The sequence below is a fragment of the Macaca nemestrina genome, chromosome X (assembly GCF_043159975.1).
Source record: "Macaca nemestrina isolate mMacNem1 chromosome X, mMacNem.hap1, whole genome shotgun sequence".
Taxonomy (NCBI): Eukaryota; Metazoa; Chordata; class Mammalia; order Primates; family Cercopithecidae; genus Macaca; species Macaca nemestrina.
In genome coordinates this window covers 112,314,774-112,334,269 of record NC_092145.1, presented here as the reverse complement: position 1 = coordinate 112,334,269, position 19,496 = coordinate 112,314,774, and the positions used below count along the sequence as shown (strand labels likewise).

Genomic DNA, 19,496 nt, shown 5'->3' with positions numbered 1-19,496 from the left:
GGAGCTCACCGACGTCAGAAACATTAAGGAGGACAGGTGTGTGTGATGGAAGGAGGGAGAATTGAACAAGCCCTTAGAGAGGGAGAGTGCAGGGAGGGAGAGGCAATCGTGGTCATAGTGGGGACAGTGGGAGACAGAGATATGCAGTGTGGGCAGAAGAGGGTCAGGCAAAGAAGCAGGGGATGCCCAAGGCCAAGTGTGAGCTGTCACAACCACCAGAGGGAGAGGGTGCCAGGAAGGAGGTTGTGGGGCTCCAGGAGCAGCAGAGGTTCCCCAGATCTGTGATCACGCCCTGCCTGGCACTGCAGGAAGAGGTGGCTGCCACCCAGGTCAGTGTGGACATACCTTTACCTGTGTCTCAGAGGAAACAAATTCTATTTTATCCCAATATAGTTCTGTGTTACACAAATGTAACATTCGGCTACTAAATATCGAGAGCCTTATCCTCCATGCAAATAGAGGAGAGGATACCCTGAAAGAGATACTGAAGGATTTGATTTTTCTTTCTCCCTGGGAAGATGGGATCCATAAGTTGGGTCCCCCAGCCCACAAGACAGGTGCAAGGAAGGGTGGCTGGAAGATTGTGAGTCATGACAGGGAACATTTTTCCTCAGGTTCCTTGGGTATATAAAGCTCCCGACTATCTGTCTATCATGGACAGATAAAGAGTGAATGTGGTCCCCTCTCCACAAATGTGTTTCTCTCCTTCATTATTACTGTGAAGGGCTGAAGGTCCATCAAGTTCTGATACATTACTTTGGTTTGTCTGTCTGTCTGTTTTTGAGATGGAGTCTCATTCTGTCACCCAGGCTGGAATGCAGTGGCGAGATCTCGGCTCACTGCAACCTCTGCCTACCAGGTTCAAGCGATTCTGCTGCCTCAGCCTCCCGAGTAGCTGGGATTACAGGCGCCTGCCACCATGCCCAGCTAATTTTTGTATTTTTAGTAGAGACGGGGTTTCACTGTGTTAGCCAGGATGGTCTCGATATCCTGACCTCGTGATCCACTGGCCTCGGCCTCCCAAAGTGCTGGGCGGGATGGCTCATGCCTGTAATCGGAGCACATTGGGATGCCTAGGTCACTTAAAGTCATGAGTTTGAGACCAGCCTGGCCAACATGGTGAAACCACGTCTCTACTGAAAATACAAAAATTAGCCGAGTGTAGTGGTGAGCACCTGTATTGCCAGCTACCCTGGAAACTGAGGTAGGAGAACCGCTTGAATCTGGGAGATGTTGGTTGCAGTGAGCTGGGATCCTGCCGCTGCACTTCATCCTGGACAACATAGCAAGAATCCATTGCAATACATTAATAAACATAAAAATAAAGTAAAATAAAATGAAATAAAACAAAACAATTGCTAATTATTTTTGTATTATGATCTTTGAGCTCCCTTCTTGTTGCCTAATATTTGTTAAGCCAGTTCTCCCAACAGGGTAATGTTGGCCTAGTGCTTCAAGATGATTGCTAATACAGATGGAACTAACAAGATGGAACTTGATGCTGAACTCCAGACAAACATGCCTGATTTTTTTCCCCTTCTGACCTCTTTGTGTCTCAAATGTGGCCCATGTCCCTGATACAGAATCTCTTACCTTTCCCTTGACATGGGACAAAGATAACCGGCCCAGGTCCATCCTGGCATGGAGTGACAATGAAGCCTCACTTTAAGATGGCTGATCAGTGAGGTTTTCAAAGAAAGATGTTGATCAAAAGAGGGAATGTGAAAGCTGATTGTGCGAATGAACCAGCTTCTCCAGGGCCAATGAGCCTCATTCCAAAAACAATATGTAACATTTTTCTTTCTAATAAAACTTCCAACTTCTCTTTGTTTGTTGTACATACTGAAGACCACCCTAGTCCGTGTGTATGCCCTGAATTGCAATTTTGTGATTCCCGAATACAGCATTTGATTTAGGGATTTGTCTCTATAATTTATTTTGACTTTGACACAATTAACCAGTATGATGTGTTGAAAGGTCGCCCCGCCCCCGGACAAGGTGAGTATTATACTGAATTTTAAAACTCATTCTAGGCCGACCCTGGTGACTTGCGTCTGTAATTCTAACAGTTTGGGAGGCCGAGGTGGGTGGATCACCTGGGGTGAGGAGTTCAAGTTCAGCCTGGCTAACATGGTGAAACCCCATCTCTACAAAAAATACAAAATTAGCTGGGCCTGGTGGCACATGCCTGTAATCCCAGCTACTCGGGAGGCTGAAGCAGGAGAATTGCTTGAACTCAGGAGACAGAGGTTGCAGTGAGCCGACATCGTGCCATTGCACTCCAGCCTGGGCAACGAGAAGGAAACTCTGTCACGAAAAAAAAAAAAAAATCATTCTATTATAATCCTGATCATTGATTTGCTTTGCATATTACTATGGACTTGTTGAATATCTAGGTGGCTGTAAATTATGCAGAGAAAGATAAAAACAGCAGTGAAGATAATTAGAAAATTGCAGTGTTACTATAAAAGAATAACAATGGGGGAAATTGTAAGGGTAACTAAACATAAAATTGAGATTTTCCTGTTGCCAAAAGGGCAAGAAGAGACCTTTCCCCATTTCACTTTCCTTAGAGCATTTTCTTGAGAAAATTTGTATTTGTAAATTCTTGCTTTGATCTGTAAGCCTCTATCCACCCTATAACCCAGGAATGTCTTGAACTTGAACTCCAGGCCTCAAGTGATCCTCCAGCCTCAGCCTCCCAAAGTGTTGGGATTACAGATGTGAGCCACCATGCCTGGTCCCTAGAAATGTCTTTCTTCAGGGCCTTGGAGCCGTCTCTTTGAAATAAGAACATCAAGGAAATCAAGGAAGATGATGTCCCGGTCTCCCTGTCACCAGCCGACTTTAGCCTAGGTGCCTTGCTCCAAGCTGTAAGCACCTGCTTGTCATAGAGATATGAGTTTTATTTTTCCTTCAGATAAAGGCAATTAACTGACAGAGATGGGTACTCCAATTACTTGGTGAACTTTGGACTTGCCTGGGAGTATTTAGTTTTCACACTTGGCTGCTGCTGTACAACCAGGCCAATTACCTACATACCTGGACTTTCTGGTTTCTGCTACCACCTTTTTGATTGTTTTGTTTTGTTTTGTTTTGTTTTTGAGACAGAGTCTTGCTCTGTCGCCCAGGCTGAAATGCAGTGGTGTGATCTCAGCTCGCTGAAAGCTCTGCCTCCCAGAGTCAAGCAATTCTCCTGCCTCAGCCTCCCAAGTAGCTGAGATTGCAGGCTCGTGCCACCATGCTGGGCCAATTTTTTATTTTTAGTAGAGACAGGGTTTCACCATGCTCGCCAGGCTAGTATTGAACTCCTGACCTCATGATCCTCCCGCCTTGGCCTCCCAAAGTGCTAGGATTAGAGGTGTGAGCCACCAAGCCTGGCCTCTGCTACCACTTTTGGATTGTATGAAACACTTCAAAGTGTGGGATCTGGCTTCCCAGACAGCTGCCAAAGGGGCAGGTGATGCAATCTGGAAGTGTGGAAGAGTTTGTGCCGGTGGGGTAAATTTTGACCAATAAGAAAAAGAACCAGGAGTGAGACCCAGGTACGTAAATTCCCTCTCCTCTCCCCATGCACCGTTCCAAGCATGGTTTCTCAGTATAGTCTGTCTAGAGGTGTCCTGTATGGCCCAAAGCCTGTTTCCTTGGGAACCTGAGCTAAAGTAACGGGAATTCACACACTCGAAGACAGTGTTAAGTGTTGTGGAGGACCCAGATCTGGGCAGAGGAAAATTATTCCAATAAGGAAAAGGACAATTTGAGGATTTGGAATAGAGGGAAGGACTAAAAGAACCAGTAGTAGAATAGCTTATGGCTAATATTTTTGGAGAAAAAGGCAGTTCTGGTGATTTTTGCAGTGAACTGCTCAGCTCTGGAAAATGTATACGTCCTTTCTTTCCATCAGTATCCCCTATGAAATCGTCCATAAATTATTCTTTTATTACTCTCTATTACCTGTGAAGTGAATTTTCTTTTTTTCTTTTTCTTTTTATTTAGAGATAGAGTCTCTATCCACCAGGCTGGAATGCAGTGGTGCCACCTCGGATCACTGCAATCTCTGCCTCCTGAGTTCAAATGATCCTGCCGCCTCAGCTGCCCTAGTAGCTGGGACTACAGGCATGCACTACCAATGCCCGGCTAATTTTGTGTGTGTGTGTGTGTGTGTGTGTGTGTGTGTGTGTGTGTTATTACTAGAGATGGGGTTTCATCATCTTGGCCAGGCTGATCTCGAACTCCTGACCTCAGGTGATTCACACCCCTTGGCCTCCCAAAGTGCTGGAATTAGAGCTGTGAGCCACCACACCCAGCCTGTCAGCTTTCTTTTGGAGAATAAAACAGACTGGGTCTTGCGCCAAAATTCAGGGGAAGCTGCACCCAGACAGGTAACAAAATATTATATACATTCAATAATAGATAGGGTTTTACATGCCAATAATAACCATTTAGAAAACCAAATTGAGAAAAATTACACATATGTAGTGACAAAAGTACATAAAATATCTAAAACCAGATGATTTGGAGCAAGACAGCAGGTAGATCCCGTGCCCCACTCAACATTCCATCCAACTGGGAAGAAAATGTTTTCAAGGGTCAATTCTTAACAGTAGAGGAAAATAAGAAAACGTGTCAGTGGTCCACCAGATATATTGAGACATTCCTGGGAGATAGAGTAGATGGGATCAGACTGATGGAGAAACCCAAGGAGACAAGACCACAGCTCAAATCACTGCAGGCAAGAGATGCTGTTTGTCTTTTGAGACAGACTTACTCTGTCACCCAGGCTGAGTGCAGTGGCATGATCTTGGCTCCCTGAACTCTCTGTCTCCCAGGTTCAAGTGATTCTCTTGCCTCAGACCACACAGTAACTGGGATTCACAGGCACCCGCCACGATGGCCGGCTAATTTTTGTATTTTTACTAGAGATAGGGGTTTCACCATGTTGGCCAGACTGGTCTCAAACTCCTGACCTCAAGTGATCTGCTTGCCTCTGTCTCCCAAAGTGCTGGGATTACAGTGTCAGTCACTGTGCCTGGCGAGGAGATGCTCTTTGTAACAAAGCCCCTTAAAAACTCCAAATCCAGAATCAAAAAAACAAAACAACAACAACAACAACAAAAACAAACAAACAAAAAAACACCACACAGAACGGGAAGGGGTCTTAGCATAATCATCAGGTAGGTTAACTTAAAATTTCAGTTGAAACATCTGAATCAGCCAGGTTCCCCTGCAACACCACACTCAGATTAGCTGGCAGTAGCCACTTTCGCCTGTAAGATGAAACTGCTAATCATTCATTAAAGACAGTGAAGGCTGGCGAGGTGGCTAACGCTTGTAATCCCAGCACTTTGGGAGGCCAAGGCCAGTGGATCACGAGGTCAGGATATCGAGACCATCCTGGCTAACACAGTGAAACCCCGTCTCTACTAAAAATACAAAAATTAGCTGGGCATGGTGGCAGGCGCCTGTAATCCCAGCTACTCGGGAGGCTGAGGCAGCAGAATCGCTTGAACCTGGTAGGCAGAGGTTGCAGTGAGCCGAGATCTCGCCACTGCATTCCAGCCTGGGTGACAGAATGAGACTCCATCTCAAAAACAGACAGACAGACAAACCAAAGTAATGTATCAGAACTTGATGGACCTTCAGCCCTTCACAGTAATAATGAAGGAGAGAAACACATTTGTGGAGAGGGGACCACATTCACTCTTTATCTGTCCATGATAGACAGATAGTCGGGAGCTTTATATACCCAAGGAACCTGAGGAAAAATGTTCCCTGTCATGACTCACAATCTTCCAGCCACCCTTCCTTGCACCTGTCTTGTGGGCTGGGGGACCCAACTTATGGATCCCATCTTCCCAGGGAGAAAGAAAAATCAAATCCTTCAGTATCTCTTTCAGGGTATCCTCTCCTCTATTTGCATGGAGGATAAGGCTCTCGATATTTAGTAGCCGAATGTTACATTTGTGTAACACAGAACTATATTGGGATAAAATAGAATTTGTTTCCTCTGAGACACAGGTAAAGGTATGTCCACACTGACCTGGGTGGCAGCCACCTCTTCCTGCAGTGCCAGGCAGGGCGTGATCACAGATCTGGGGAACCTCTGCTGCTCCTGGAGCCCCACAACCTCCTTCCTGGCACCCTCTCCCTCTGGTGGTTGTGACAGCTCACACTTGGCCTTGGGCATCCCCTGCTTCTTTGCCTGACCCTCTTCTGCCCACACTGCATATCTCTGTCTCCCACTGTCCCCACTATGACCACGATTGCCTCTCCCTCCCTGCACTCTCCCTCTCTAAGGGCTTGTTCAATTCTCCCTCCTTCCATCACACACACCTGTCCTCCTTAATGTTTCTGACGTCGGTGAGCTCCAAACTCAGCCCCTCCTGCACCTGCCAGCTGTAGGACCTGTGACAAGATGCCTACCATCTGTCTGGGACTCCGTCTCTCATCTATCATATAGGCATAATGATGATAGTGTCCTCCTTCCAAGGCTGGGGAGAACCAGGAGGCCAAGGTGATGGGTTGTGGACAGTCAAAACAGCTCTGATCCTGCCTCCACCTGGGGCTGGTGTTTCAAGTCCGTTGTGTGTGAATGCAGCCTTAATGTCTCCAATCACACACAGCGATTTGTTCTAAAATAGACTCCCCTCTGCCCTTCCCTTCCCCACAACTGTTTCCCCTCTGCACCGTGCAGTGGTACCTGTGAGAAAGAACTGACGCATTCCCAAATCATCGTCCCCACCCCAGCCCCCAGGCCCTTGGTTGGTGAGACCCTTGATGGGCAGTCTCATGCTTCTGTCCAGGGGACTTTCCCACCGTTGCTCCCCTGCATGGAGACTAAGTGGACTCTTCTATTCCCTTCCATCACAGGGTCTACAGTGCACGCATCTTCCTCATTCCTCCACGTTCCCCAGATGACAATTTCATCTGTGTCTCCTCCCACATACTCCCAAATGGATGGTCCCAGATCTTTAACTTGAAAATTGTTCAGAGAGCGAAGGCCAAGATGCCCAACCACCTGCTGCAGAATCCTGCTCCAGGACTGAAGTGTATGGTCTCTATCAAAATAAAAACTGGAGGCCAGGCATGGCGGCTCAAGCCTGTAATCCTAGTACTTTAGGAGACGAAGGTGGGAGGATCGCTTGAGCCCAGGAGTTCAAGGCTGCATTGAGCTATGATCACGCCACTGCACTCCAGCCTGGACAGAGCAAGACCCCGTCTCTAGAAACCAACCAACCAACCAACCAACCAACCAACCAACCAACCAACTGGAAACATCCTCCTCTAGAATGGTGGTCAGGAACATCTGCCTGCCTTCTTCCCTGATGTCTCTCCAGCACCTAGAACAGCGCTCAGCACGAGGATGCACTCATTGGTGTTTTGTTGAATAAATGACTCCTTTGCTACAGCAATTCCACTTCTAAGAATCTTTCCTAAAGAAATATTCACACATGTGCACAGACCTGTGTGCACAATAATGAGAGGAGCAAACAATTGGGGAACGTTTGCAAAGGTTTATTAACTGTCAGTAACTGATACACGGGAATTGGATGAGGGGAGTACATGCTGAACAGGAAACGGAGTGAGGGGGGCTTGACCAGGACGCATGGCACTGGGGAAAAGCAGATGGGAGATGCTTATAGTGGTACTTGGTGTGACTGTGTGTGTGTGTGTGTGTGCGCGCGCGTGCGTGCAGGTGTGTGTGGTGTATGTGTAAATGCAGAGGAAACTGAAATTAAGCACTCAGAACTGCCCTCAGTAGTCACATCTGGGGAGAGAGGAGGGTAGTGCTGTTCTATGCAGAGAATATCTGACTATACTTGTTTTTTAAGTAGATGCATGGATATACAAACCGAAATACGCGTTAAGCATGTCTTGCTCATCAATGAAAAGGATAATATCTAACAGAATGGCACACTGTAAGACAATACAACGGAAACGCTAACATCGAACTCTTGGCACACTAAGAAAAATGACGCTCAACTTTGCACTGTTGTGAACACTCGCTTTCGCTTGCTATGCACCTGATGACGAGGGGTCCGCAGCCATGCCCATGTTCGTGAAAGGTCACCACGTTCTGCTTCTCATCATGGGCATGTGTCACATCCCTGAGGCTGAGGCAAGAAGAGAGAAGGAAAGTAAGTGGCAGTGAGTTCCCACCGTGTGACAACTCAGTCTCAACTCCTCCTGACCTTTAGACCCTTCACACTCTGATTCTGCCCTACCTCGGGACCTGCACACACCTTCCACGGTTCCTCGAAGAGAACCATCCGCTCATGCCACAGTGACTTCCTCACCTGGTTTATCCATTCCTAGGCTAGAGGAAGGTGTGGCCCACATCTCAGGGCTGACCTGGGGTTTGGGAGCCCACAGCATCCTGGGTAGGGAGGATCCCTGGATATACAGGGCAGGGAGTAGAAAGCTCCCTGCATGGAAGCATGGGAAATCTCATCATTCAGCCTCAATGCTGTACCCTAGAAAATTATGAGAAGGGAATGATTTGGGGAACAAGTGACAAGATGGGATACCGGTACCGTAACAGAATAGCACATCTGCAGGGATGTGGGGGATGAGCCGAAGGTTCACTTACGGAGTTACTCGTCGTCTTCCTCAGGGTCGCTGATCTCTTCATAAATCACCAGCTGCTTTCTCTCACGCAGTCTGTGGGTCCAGGCATGTTTCCCCCTTTTGGGTCCTATGATGGAGAAGAGTTGGAAGATGAGGGTTGGGTAGGTTGAAGAGTGTTGGCTCTGTTTTCTCAAAAACAGGAGATGCCTCCCTGCTCCCAAGTGCCCATGGGCCTTCTTTACCCAGTTTTTCACATTCTCTGGCTAGAGAGGCTGAGACCTTAGACCCACACCAATACAGGCCAAATGCCAATTAAAGTTTTAGCTTCTGGCTCCTTCCGTTGTGAGGTTTAGATTCCCAACATCTTCACTTACGGGAACGCTGACCCATACCTCCTTTCATTCTGCACGTATTTGTTAAGGGCAGACAGGCATACCTTGTTTAATGGCACCTCATTTTCATAGTGCTTCGCAGATACAGCATTTTCTTTTTTTAGAAATTTTCACCAATTTTACACTTTTCCATTACTATTATATCTGTTAAGGTGATTTGTGATCAGTGAGCTTTGATGTTATCATTGCAATTGTCTTTTAGTCTTTTAAAATAATTTTTGTTCTTTATTTTTTGGGTACACAGTAGGTGTATATACTTACGCGGTACGTGAGATGTTTTGATATGTGCATGCAATGCGTAATAATCACATGATGGAAAATAGGGTACTCATCCCCTCAACCATTTATTCCTGTGTTACAAACAATCCAATTACACTCTTTTAGTTATTTTTAAACGTACGATTAAGTTATTATTGACTATAGTCATCCTGTTGTGTGTAAATGCTTTGGGGGTACTAGGAACTGTGCCCACAGAAGATGACGAACGTAACCGATCAATGTTGTGTGTGGTCTGACTGCTCCACGGATGAGCTCTTCCCTGCCTCTCTTCCTTTTCTTGGGCCTCCCTATTTCCTGAGACATAGCAATACTGAAATTAGGACAGTGAACAACCCTACAATGGCCGCTAAGTGTTCAAATGAAAGGAAGAGTCGCATGTCTCTCACTTTAAATCAGAAGCTAGAAATGACTAAGCTGAGTGAGGAAGGCATGCTGAAAGCCAAGACAGGCTGAAAGCTCCGCCTCTTGCACCAAACAGCCAAGCCGTGAATGCAAAGGAAAAGTTCTTGAAGGAAATAATAGTATACACTGCAAAGGAAAAGTTCTTGAAGAAAATAATAATACTAATACTCCAGTGAACACAAGAATAAGAAAGCAAAACTGCGTTACTGCTGAAATAGAGAAAGTTTGAGTGGTCAGGATAGAAGATGAAACCAGCCACAACACTCCCTTAAGCCAGAGTCTAATTCAGAGCAAGACCCAAACTCTCTTCCAGTCCATGAAAGCTGAGAGAGGTGAAGAAGCTACAGAGGAAACGTGTGAAACTAGCAGAGGTTGGTTTGTGAGGTTTAAGGAAAGAAGCCGTCTCCATAACATAAAAGTGCAAGGTGTAGCAGCAAACCCTGATGGAGAGGCTGCAGCAACTTATCCAGAAGATCTAGCTAAGATCACTGTTGAAGGTGGCTACACTAAACAACAGATTTTCAATATAGATAAAATAGCCTTCTATTGGAAGGTGACGCCATCTAAAACTTTCATAGCTAGAGAGGATTGACTCCAACTTTGAAAGAAGTTCTACTGTGGGTAAAATGCTATCCAATAGCATCACATACTACAGAGATGTGCTTCACGAAAGGGAGAGCTAATCGATGTGGCAAATTTCATTGTCGTCTTCTTTTAAGAAACTGCCACAGCCACTCCACCCTTCAGCAACCACCACCTTGATCAGCCAGCAGCCATCAACACCGAGGCAAGACCCTCCACCAGCAAAAAGAGTGTGACTCACTGAAGGCTCAGAAGATTGTTAGCATCTTTAACAATGAATTATTTTAAAATTAAGGTATGTACATTTTTAGACATAACGCTATTGCACACTTAGTAGACTACACTGTGGTGTAAACATAATGTTTTTATGCACTGCCAAACAAACAAAAAACAACGTGTGTGACTCACTTTAGTGTAGTGGTCTGGAACCGAACCTGCAACATCTCTGAAGTACACCTGTACTGGGTATCAGGCATTGAGCTGAATAAGCTATGATCCCAGGTTATCACAGACAGAATTGCTTGAGCACCTTTCATGTCATCAGGCTTTCTATATTTAATTTAATACCTCCAAACAATCTATTAACTATGATTCTTTATTTCCATCTTATGGACTAGGAATCTGGAGCTGAGAAAATTTGGAAGACTTGCCCCAAGTCACGTGGTTTTTTATACGGACGTCAACTCCAGTCTGTGTCTCTGGAAGTCATGTCTAACATCTCATCTGGAGCTGGGCGAGCTCATCAGCCCAGCCTGGACCCAGGCTTGTCTGGGATCCATGCCACACACCCAGTCCCCACACCTGAACATAGCCAGGGAAGCCAGAGGGGTTGTTCCCGAATTGTTTCCTCTTACCAGAGGTCTTGTTAATCTTCTCAGAGGTACTTGGTTTTCCCGGGGGGCACGGCTGTTTCCCATCGTTCTGTGGGCCAGATGCTTCTGGCACTCCCTTCGAATTGTTGCCTTCCTCTGCTGGCTTCTTGAGCATGATCTTTATAATGTGAAGGTCACAGATGAAACAGTATCAGTGACATTTCTATAGTACTTTAGAGCTTACAAAGCGTCTTCACACGCATTACCTTAATCAATGTTCTCAACAACGCTGGGAGAGTCACACTTACCTAAATAAGGAGAAACCTGGGAGGTTAGAAGGGAAAGGAATGGCCTAAATGAATGGGGTGGAATTCCAGGGCTAGAATGCTTATCTTCACACTCTTTCAAGACTGACATTTGTGCAAACAGCAGAAATCTCCATGTAATTGAGAGTGTGGTGTACAGAAGTTTTGTAGAATAGCATTCTAAGAATTCACAAGGTCTACAAAAGGAAGAGCTTCTATAAAATACAAGGGATCCCAATATAAGCTTGTAGACTGCTGCTGGGAGAGTAAATGTAAAGACATAGAGAGGGGACAAAACGCTGCTGGGAAAGATGATGTGGGGCGATGAATACTGGGAAGAGAGAGGGAAAGAAATGGTTTGCTGAAATTAATCCAGACATCAAAGAAAGCAGTACCAGATATGGCATACCACCCTACCGAGGCACCAACATTGAATGTGGAATTCAGTGAGGTGGTACCCATACCAATTCTGCTTGCATTGGGATGTGTCACTGACCAACAATATTAAGCTACTCTTTTATTTTTGTGTTTTTGTTTTGTTTTGATTTTGTTTTTGTTCTGGTTTTTGAAACGGAGACTTGCTCCGTCGCCTGGCTAGAGTGCAGTGGCGTGATTTCTGCTCACTGCAATCTCCCCCTCCCCCGGTTCAAGTGATTCCCCTGCCTCAGCCTCCCGAGTAGCTGGGACTATAGGCAGGCATTACCACGCCCCGCTAAGTTTTGTGTTTTTAGTAGAGATAAGGTTTCACCATGTCGGCCAGGATGGTCTCAATTTCTTGACCTTGTGATCTGCCTGCCTCGGCCTCCCAAAGTAAGGCTCACGACTGGCATTACAATGCCATGAACAATACACGATTTTACATGAACAATATTTTACATGAACAATACATGTAAAATAGGCTAAGGGAAAGTCCTCTCTGAGCTTGTAAACACTGTTTAAATGTAATAATAATAACAATATCTTTCTGGATACTTCTTTGAATTCGGTCTCCACACTGGCAACCCAACTCCCAGATCCCTTTACCCTCTAAACCAGAGTTGAATCTGCACTTGTGGGGTCACTCATTCAGGGGCCTCCGAGGGATCCCCTGGGCTGGGACTGGGGCTTCCCAGATGCCCCAGGTGCAGACAAGGCCCTCAAGGAGCTCACAGTAGGGAGGGGTCAACAGTCAAAGCGATTCCTAAGCCATGCAAACGGCCCGGTAACAGAGCAGAGGCCAGCTGGTCCTTCCTGTTGCGAGAGTGGGTGTCTCAACAGAAGCACCAGCAGGCCCTATGGGGTAAAGCCCTAGTGAGCAACATCTGAACTTCATAAACAAATGCAAACGTGAATGAGCTTTAAATGGCTTGGAGTTCTGGATTAGACTACCCCTGCCACTGCGCCTCAGGAAAATTCTTTAACATCTCTGTACCGGATAGCCTCATTTTATTATTATGCTGCTGATAACCATGATCTAAAACATGGACTGTGATTCTTTACTTCCATTGCATGGACCAGGAATCTGGAGCTCAGAGAACTTAGAAGATTTGCGCCAAGTCACATGGCTTTTATATGGATGACAACTGAAGTGTGTGACTCATTATTATTTGGAGATAATAATAGAAACAGTGTCATAGAGATCTTTTTAAGGATTAAATAAATTAATCCATGTGAACTGCTTAAAATAGTATCTGGCATCACTATGAAAACAAAAGAAGATTTAAGGATGACAACTCTTAGTATTATCAAGCCGTCGATGCTAACATCAGGTGTTGTGATAGACATGGGGAGAAGGAGGCAATGAGGGCATTTTTGATATTCCCCCACTCTTACCTGTATTCACATCCGTGGAGAGACAAAGGTTCTCTGGTCCTTTAGATTTGAGAGATACTCACCTTTGGGAAGATTCTCTGGAACCTGCCGAAAGTCGTCTGAGGACGTTCAACTGAAAGAGAATACATCAGAATTTTAATTTGTTGGGAAAGATTTCCAAACTCTAGAGAGACTTCTGTTGCATCAGGGCATTCTGCAGCGGAGGGTTATGAGTCCACTCATTGTTGAGGAGTTATTTGAGATTTGCTTCTGAATTACGTTTAGTAATGGTTGGTTCACTTATCTGTGGCATCAGTTCAGAATTTTCCATCTCATAGTTTATCAAATGGGGGTTAAACCCCATCACAGTCTCATCTTATTCCATTACATATCTTTCACTTTCTCCCAGATAATTAAAATGATTTGTTGGGAAACTGAACTGTATCCACTCAAGATGTGCAACAACTAAAAATCACTGTACACTTCAAATGGGTGAAGTGTACATACCATAAGTACGTCAATTAAGCTGTTAAATGTGTGATGAACCGTGGATGATTTAGTCCAGTGGCTCTGAAATATTTTCAGTATAAAGACACTCCTTTAAAGTCAAAAGCTTGGCAGATACTCAAGCACTGGATTTTCAGACCTCTTGTAGTGATTGTGGGAGACTGTAGAATCTGGCCTGTTTGTTGGGAAGTAATAGGTCTATTGGAGACAGTTTGGACATTCTGACCTTGTCTTATGATTGCATTGTCAGAGCAGAAGAGCAAGTAAACACATATGTCCCCTTTATATTCCTGAAATGCACAAAGCTCTCTACGCAAGAACCTGTCTTTTTTTTCACATACTGTTGTCTCCGCTCACTGACAAGTGGGAAAGCTCTCTGTGTTGGATGAGGGATCACTCTTTCAAACTCACTTCCAAGCTCATCACGGAGAATTGGGGTTGTTTGGGAATGAGAAGACTATTTGGTTTTAATAAAATACAGAGAAACAGCGATCTTTATTATGTCATGTGTTCATCACCCTCTCTCTTAAGATATTTATCCAGTATCTATATGCTGTTAATGAAACAAACTCTGGAAGTTTTTGGCGGATCTACACTTTTAACATTTTCTTTTTGTTTTTCACTTTTAATATTTTCTTAACTGTCCTTTGATTCATTAACAGTGTTTAGCAAGAACAACAAGTCCTTTAAAAAAGAAATATTTCAAACACACAGAAAAGTATGGGGAATAATATTGAGTTCAGTCGCATCTCAACATTACCCCATGACTATGTTAGGACTGATTTATTTATTCAGAATATTAGAAACACTGTAAACGGGCTGGGTGCAGTAGCTCACACCTGTGATCCCAGCACTTTGGGAGGCTGAGGCGGGTGGATCACCTGAGGTCAGGAGTTTGAGACCAGCCTGGCCAACATGGTGAAACCCTGTCTCTACTAAAAATACAAAAATTAGTTGGGCATGGTGGCGGGCGCCTGTAATCCCATCTACTCAGGAGGCTGAGGCAGGAGAATCGCTTGAACCCAGGAGGCAGAGGTTGTAGTGGGCTGAGACTGTGCCGCTGCACTCCAGCCTGGGCAACAAGAGCAAATCTCCAGTTCAAAACAAAAACAAAAACAAAACAAAACACACTATCAACAAGTCACGGCTGAAGCTGTCTGTGCAGCACTCACCAATCCCTGCCCCCTCCTTCTCCATTTACAGCCAGTCCCCTCAATTTGATGGCTTTTTATTCACATTCATGCTTGTATACATTTACCATTTACTTATTATCCATAAAAATACATATTATTGTTTTGCATGTTTTAGAATTTTATGAATGTCCTCTGTAGTTAACTTTCTGTATGCAATTTTGTTTTCACTCAGCCCTGCTGTGTATGAGGGAACAAATGTCTGAGGATCTTTCCCACGTAGCTGAGCTGAAGAGCAACTGGGCTTGAGGAGACCCTTTCTAGCCCCTTCCCATCTACTCACCCTGATTCCCGCAGTTACGGTCATTATCAGAATCATTCCCCTGGAAGTCTGTGGCCTGTTTATTACGCATGAAAGGTGGGAGGGTGACATTGAAACCTAGAAAGAAGCAAAATGTTTATTCCTTAAGGGACAAACTTAGATCCGGCACGGTGGCTCATGTCTGTCGTACCAGTGCTTTGGGAGGCTGAGGCGGGAGGATTGCTTGAGGCCAGGAGTTCAAGAAGAGCCTGGGTAACATAGAGAGACTCCCATATCTACAAAATATAAAATAAAATTAGTTGGGCATGGTGGCATGTGCCTGTAGCCTCAGTTACTCCATAAGCTGGGCAGGAGGATTGCTTGAGCCCAGGAGTTCGAGGCTGCATTGAGCTATGATTGCGCTACTGCACTCTAGCCCAGGTGACTGATTCAGAGAGAGACAGATAAAGAGAGAGAGAGAGAGAGAGAGAGAGAGAGAGAGAGAGAGAGAGAGAGAGAGAAGCCGAAAGGAGGAAGGTAGGGTGGGAGATGTGCTGTGATGCCACAGAGACAGTTGGGCTCACAGACGCCTACGGGAGAGAAACGTGCAGGATCTAGGTACGAGCTCCACTGTGGCCAGCCCCTGCCCTCAGCCCTGATAGGATACGGAAGAGCAGAACACCCAGAAGCTGCCTTGTGATTTTTCCCTGCACAAAAGGAAAATGTGGGGTACTTTCTGCAGCCTAAGAAGTAGCCTAGGCAGGAAAAGGGATGCTCATGTGTCCCCAGACTTGTCTGTTCCTAGAACTTTCTGTTACCTAGTTTAGTCATGGCCTCATACTTTCTCTTCATATGCACACAGCTGATTTTCTCCGAGTATTTCATCTTTTCCCACTCTTTCTTAGAGAAGTATTTGGCAATATCATCGAAGGCCTAGGAAAAAAGAAAGAAAGAAATTCTGGCTGTGACTCAGCTAGGCATGTCTGCCATTCAACTGGAGCCGCTTCCTGTGTGCTGGATCTGGGAAGTGGGGATGATAATCCGTCCTGGTTGATGCCATGGCTAACTGAGACAACATGGGGACCTTCCCCAGCTTCTCCCCTGCCACACAGTAGGGCTTTAATACTGCTGACTGGCTCTCTTCCCACCTTGCAGAATGGAGTGAGAGTCACCAAATGTAGTGCACGGCCACAGACTTGTCTCCAGGGATGCTAGGTGATGACAGAGCGAGGGTGGGAGGCTCCCAAGGGTCCAGATCTCCCCCGAGACCCTGCTCCTTGTCCCCAGTACCTCTGTCCTCCCCTCTTCAGAAACCTGGTCACCCTACTCTGTCCCCTGGACCACTGTTCTGTCCCCTCCAGGTCACCTCACCTTGCTTCTCTTCTCTGATGTTTTAGCATCATCCCTGGGTCTCTTTGCAAAGGCGTTGTCTCGATTCATGGCACCGGGAGCAGTCTGACCTGCAAGAGAAACAGCCTGAGTCTTTCCAGTCCTGTGGAGGGAGAAATCAGTGAAGGCCGGCCACACTCAGTCACCTGGAATCAGGTGTTGCATTTCTGCATCCGGGGCTTATCTGTCCGTGAGTAAAGACATGGGGAGAAGTCAGATGAAAACAGGGAGCCAGGGGTCTCTGGGAGAAGTATTGATTGGGGATGACAGGTTCTATGGGCATAGCAGCCTTGAGTCTTTGGGAGGGGATTGGCTAATGTTGTTAGTAGTTTCCCTGGGGCCAGGCTTACCCTGAAAGATGTACAGACCCTTGTCGGGGAGGCAGGGACGTGACTGTGTAATTTTATCCAGTGGGTGCGTTCTGACACCCCCACTCAATAAATAAAGGGAAGGAAGTGAGTCCCGGAGGTAACATGGTCTCTCTGGTGATGGATCTGATCAGGCAGAGGGATGGGGGGTTCTGTTCTGTTGAAGAGAAATGAGCATCGCTAATATGAAAGGATTTAGAGGCTATTACTGGGTTATTGGTAAATTATTAGAAGGAAGAGAGCTAGAATCTCGGAGACTACAAGAGCCCTCCATCACTTAGAGAGAATGGGGGGCATTTCAATTTGCAGCAATCGGCCAGGCTCGGTGGCTCACGCCTGTAATCCCAGCATTTTGGGAGGCCGAGGTGTGCAGATCACTTGAGCCCAGGAGGTCAAGACCAGCCTGGGAAACACAGCAAAACCCCCATCTCTACAAAAACAAACAAACAAAAAAGAAAAACACACAGAAAATTAGCTGGGGGTGGTGGCGCAGGCCTGTAACATCTCAGCCCTTTGGCAGGCCAAGGGGGGCGGATGGCTTGAGTCCACGAGGTTGATACCAGCCTAGCCAACCTAGCGAAACCCTCTACTTTAAAAAAAAAAAAAATTACATAAAAATATTAGTGGGGGCAGGGTGGTGCATGCCTGTAGTCCCGAGGCTGAGGCAAGAGGATCTCTGGAGCCCAGGAGGTCGAGGCCAGCCTGGCCAACATAGCAAAACCCCATTTCTACTAACAACAATAACAACAAAATAATAGCATGGGTGAGGTGGCTCCTGCCTGTAGTTCCAAGGCCGAGGTGGGAGGATCGCTTGAGCCCAGGAGGTCAAGACCAGCCCGGCCAACATAGTGAAGCCCTGTCTCTACTAAAAACAACAACAACAACAACAACAAACTAGCAGGGGTGGAATGGCACACACCTGGAGTCCTGAGGCCAAAGTGGGAGGATCGCTTGAGCCCAGGAGGTTGAGGCCAGCCTGGCCAACATAGTGAAACCCGGTTTCTACTGAAAAAAAAAAAAAAAAAAAAAAAGCGTGGGCAGGCTGGTGCCCTTCTGTAGTCCCGCGGCCAAGGCAGAAGGATTGCTTAAGCCCAGGCGGTCTAGGCCAGCCTGGCCAACACAGCAAAGCCGCCTGAACTAAAAAATGAAAAATAAAAAATATTAGTGGGGGCGGGGTGGTGCGTGCCTGTAGTCCCGAGGCAGAGACACGAGGATTGCTTGAGCCCAGGCGGTTGAGGCCAGCCTGGCCAACATGGCGAAACTGTCTCTACTAAAAAAAAAATTAAAAAGTAAAAAATACTAGTGAGGGCGGGGTGGTGCGTGCCTGTAGTCCCGAGGCCGAGGTGGGAGGATTACTTGAGCCCAGGCAGTCCAGGCCAGCCTGGCCGACATAACGAATCCCCGTCTCTACTAAAATACAAAAATGAAAAAATATTTCCAGGGGTGGGATGGCACAGGCCTGTAGGCGCGAGGCCGAGGCGGGAGGCTCCTCCATGATGATCGCCCTGAAAGGCATTAGTTGTCTTTCAGTCCTCAAGATTTTGGGAAGCCCAAGCACTTGAGGCCCCTACGGAGGCTTCCTCCTTTTCTATCTGCCCCCATTGGCCCATCTAGGGTGTCCCTTCAAGAGAACCTACCTCAGAGACAAAGCAGTGGTGGCGAGGTCGGCAGCAGTTGGCGACAAAGTGTGGCTGGAGGAGGAGAAAATATTCTGTGATGTCACTGCCCCAGGATGATGGACCAATCAGGGCAGTCAGTGAACTCCATCTGGCCAATTAGAAGTCAGAACAGTAGGCGGGACAAGCCAAGCTGACGTGGGGTCTCTCAGTCCAGGCTCCAGGGACAGAACCTTCTCAAAGCGAGGGCAGAGACTCTGATTTTCCCGCCTAAAGCGTCCCCTGGGATTGGCTACTCCAAGTTCAGAGTACCATGCTCTGATTTTCTCTTTAAATTCTTTCAAAATCAGAGTACGCATGGGCTGGTTTTGTCTTGCCATTTTTCCTATCCCCCCCACCACCCCCCGTGGTGCATTTGTTATCCAGTTTTAATAAGCAGTGTATACGAAGCAGGTCGCCATCTCAAATCCTTCCTGTCAGTTTCTAACTTTTTCATGTATGGGATTTTTCCTAGGAACTCTTTACTAACGTAAGAAATTTGGGCCGGGCACGGTGGCTCACTCTTGTAATCCCAGCACTTTGGGAGGCCACAGCTAGTGGATTCTTGAACCCGGGAGGCAGAGGTTGCAGTGAGGCACGATCACGCGGTGCACCCCAGCCTGGGCAACAGAGAGATACCCTGTCTTTTATCTCTACAATAAAAAATAATAAATAAAATTAGCGAGGTCGTGTGCCTGTAGTCCCAGTTACTCAGGAGGCTGAGGTAGGAGGATTGCTTAAGCCCAGGAGTACGAGGTTGCAGTGAGCCATGGTCCGGCCACTGTTGCCTACCTGGGCCACAGAGCAAGATCTTGTCTAAAAAAAAAGAAGACAGAGAGAGAGAGAGAGAGAGAGAGAGAGAGAGAGAGAGAGAGAAAGAAAGAAAAAAGAAAAATTTCAATGAACCAGTCCCAGTGGCTCACGCCTGTAATCCCAACACTTTGAGGGGCTGAGGCAGGAGGTAGTAGGATCACTTGAGGCCAGGAGTTCCAGAACAATCTGGGCTACGTAGTGA

General features: G+C 46.4%; 1 protein-coding gene across 1 annotated transcript; it reads right to left on the bottom strand.

Moving 5' to 3' along the window:
• Positions 1 to 7,500: 7,500 nt before the first annotated feature.
• LOC139360723 (putative protein SSX6) lies at positions 7,501 to 18,589 on the bottom strand. The gene is made up of 8 exons (XM_071088594.1): positions 18,464 to 18,589; positions 16,441 to 16,529; positions 15,888 to 16,002; positions 15,112 to 15,207; positions 13,215 to 13,264; positions 11,078 to 11,213; positions 8,591 to 8,695; positions 7,501 to 8,114 (listed from the first exon to the last, which is right to left on the bottom strand). The coding sequence occupies exons 2-7, from the start codon at positions 16,507 to 16,509 to the stop codon at positions 8,595 to 8,597; spliced, it is 567 nt and encodes a 188-aa protein (XP_070944695.1). The 5' UTR covers positions 16,510 to 16,529; positions 18,464 to 18,589; the 3' UTR covers positions 7,501 to 8,114; positions 8,591 to 8,594.
• Positions 18,590 to 19,496: the final 907 nt, after the last annotated feature.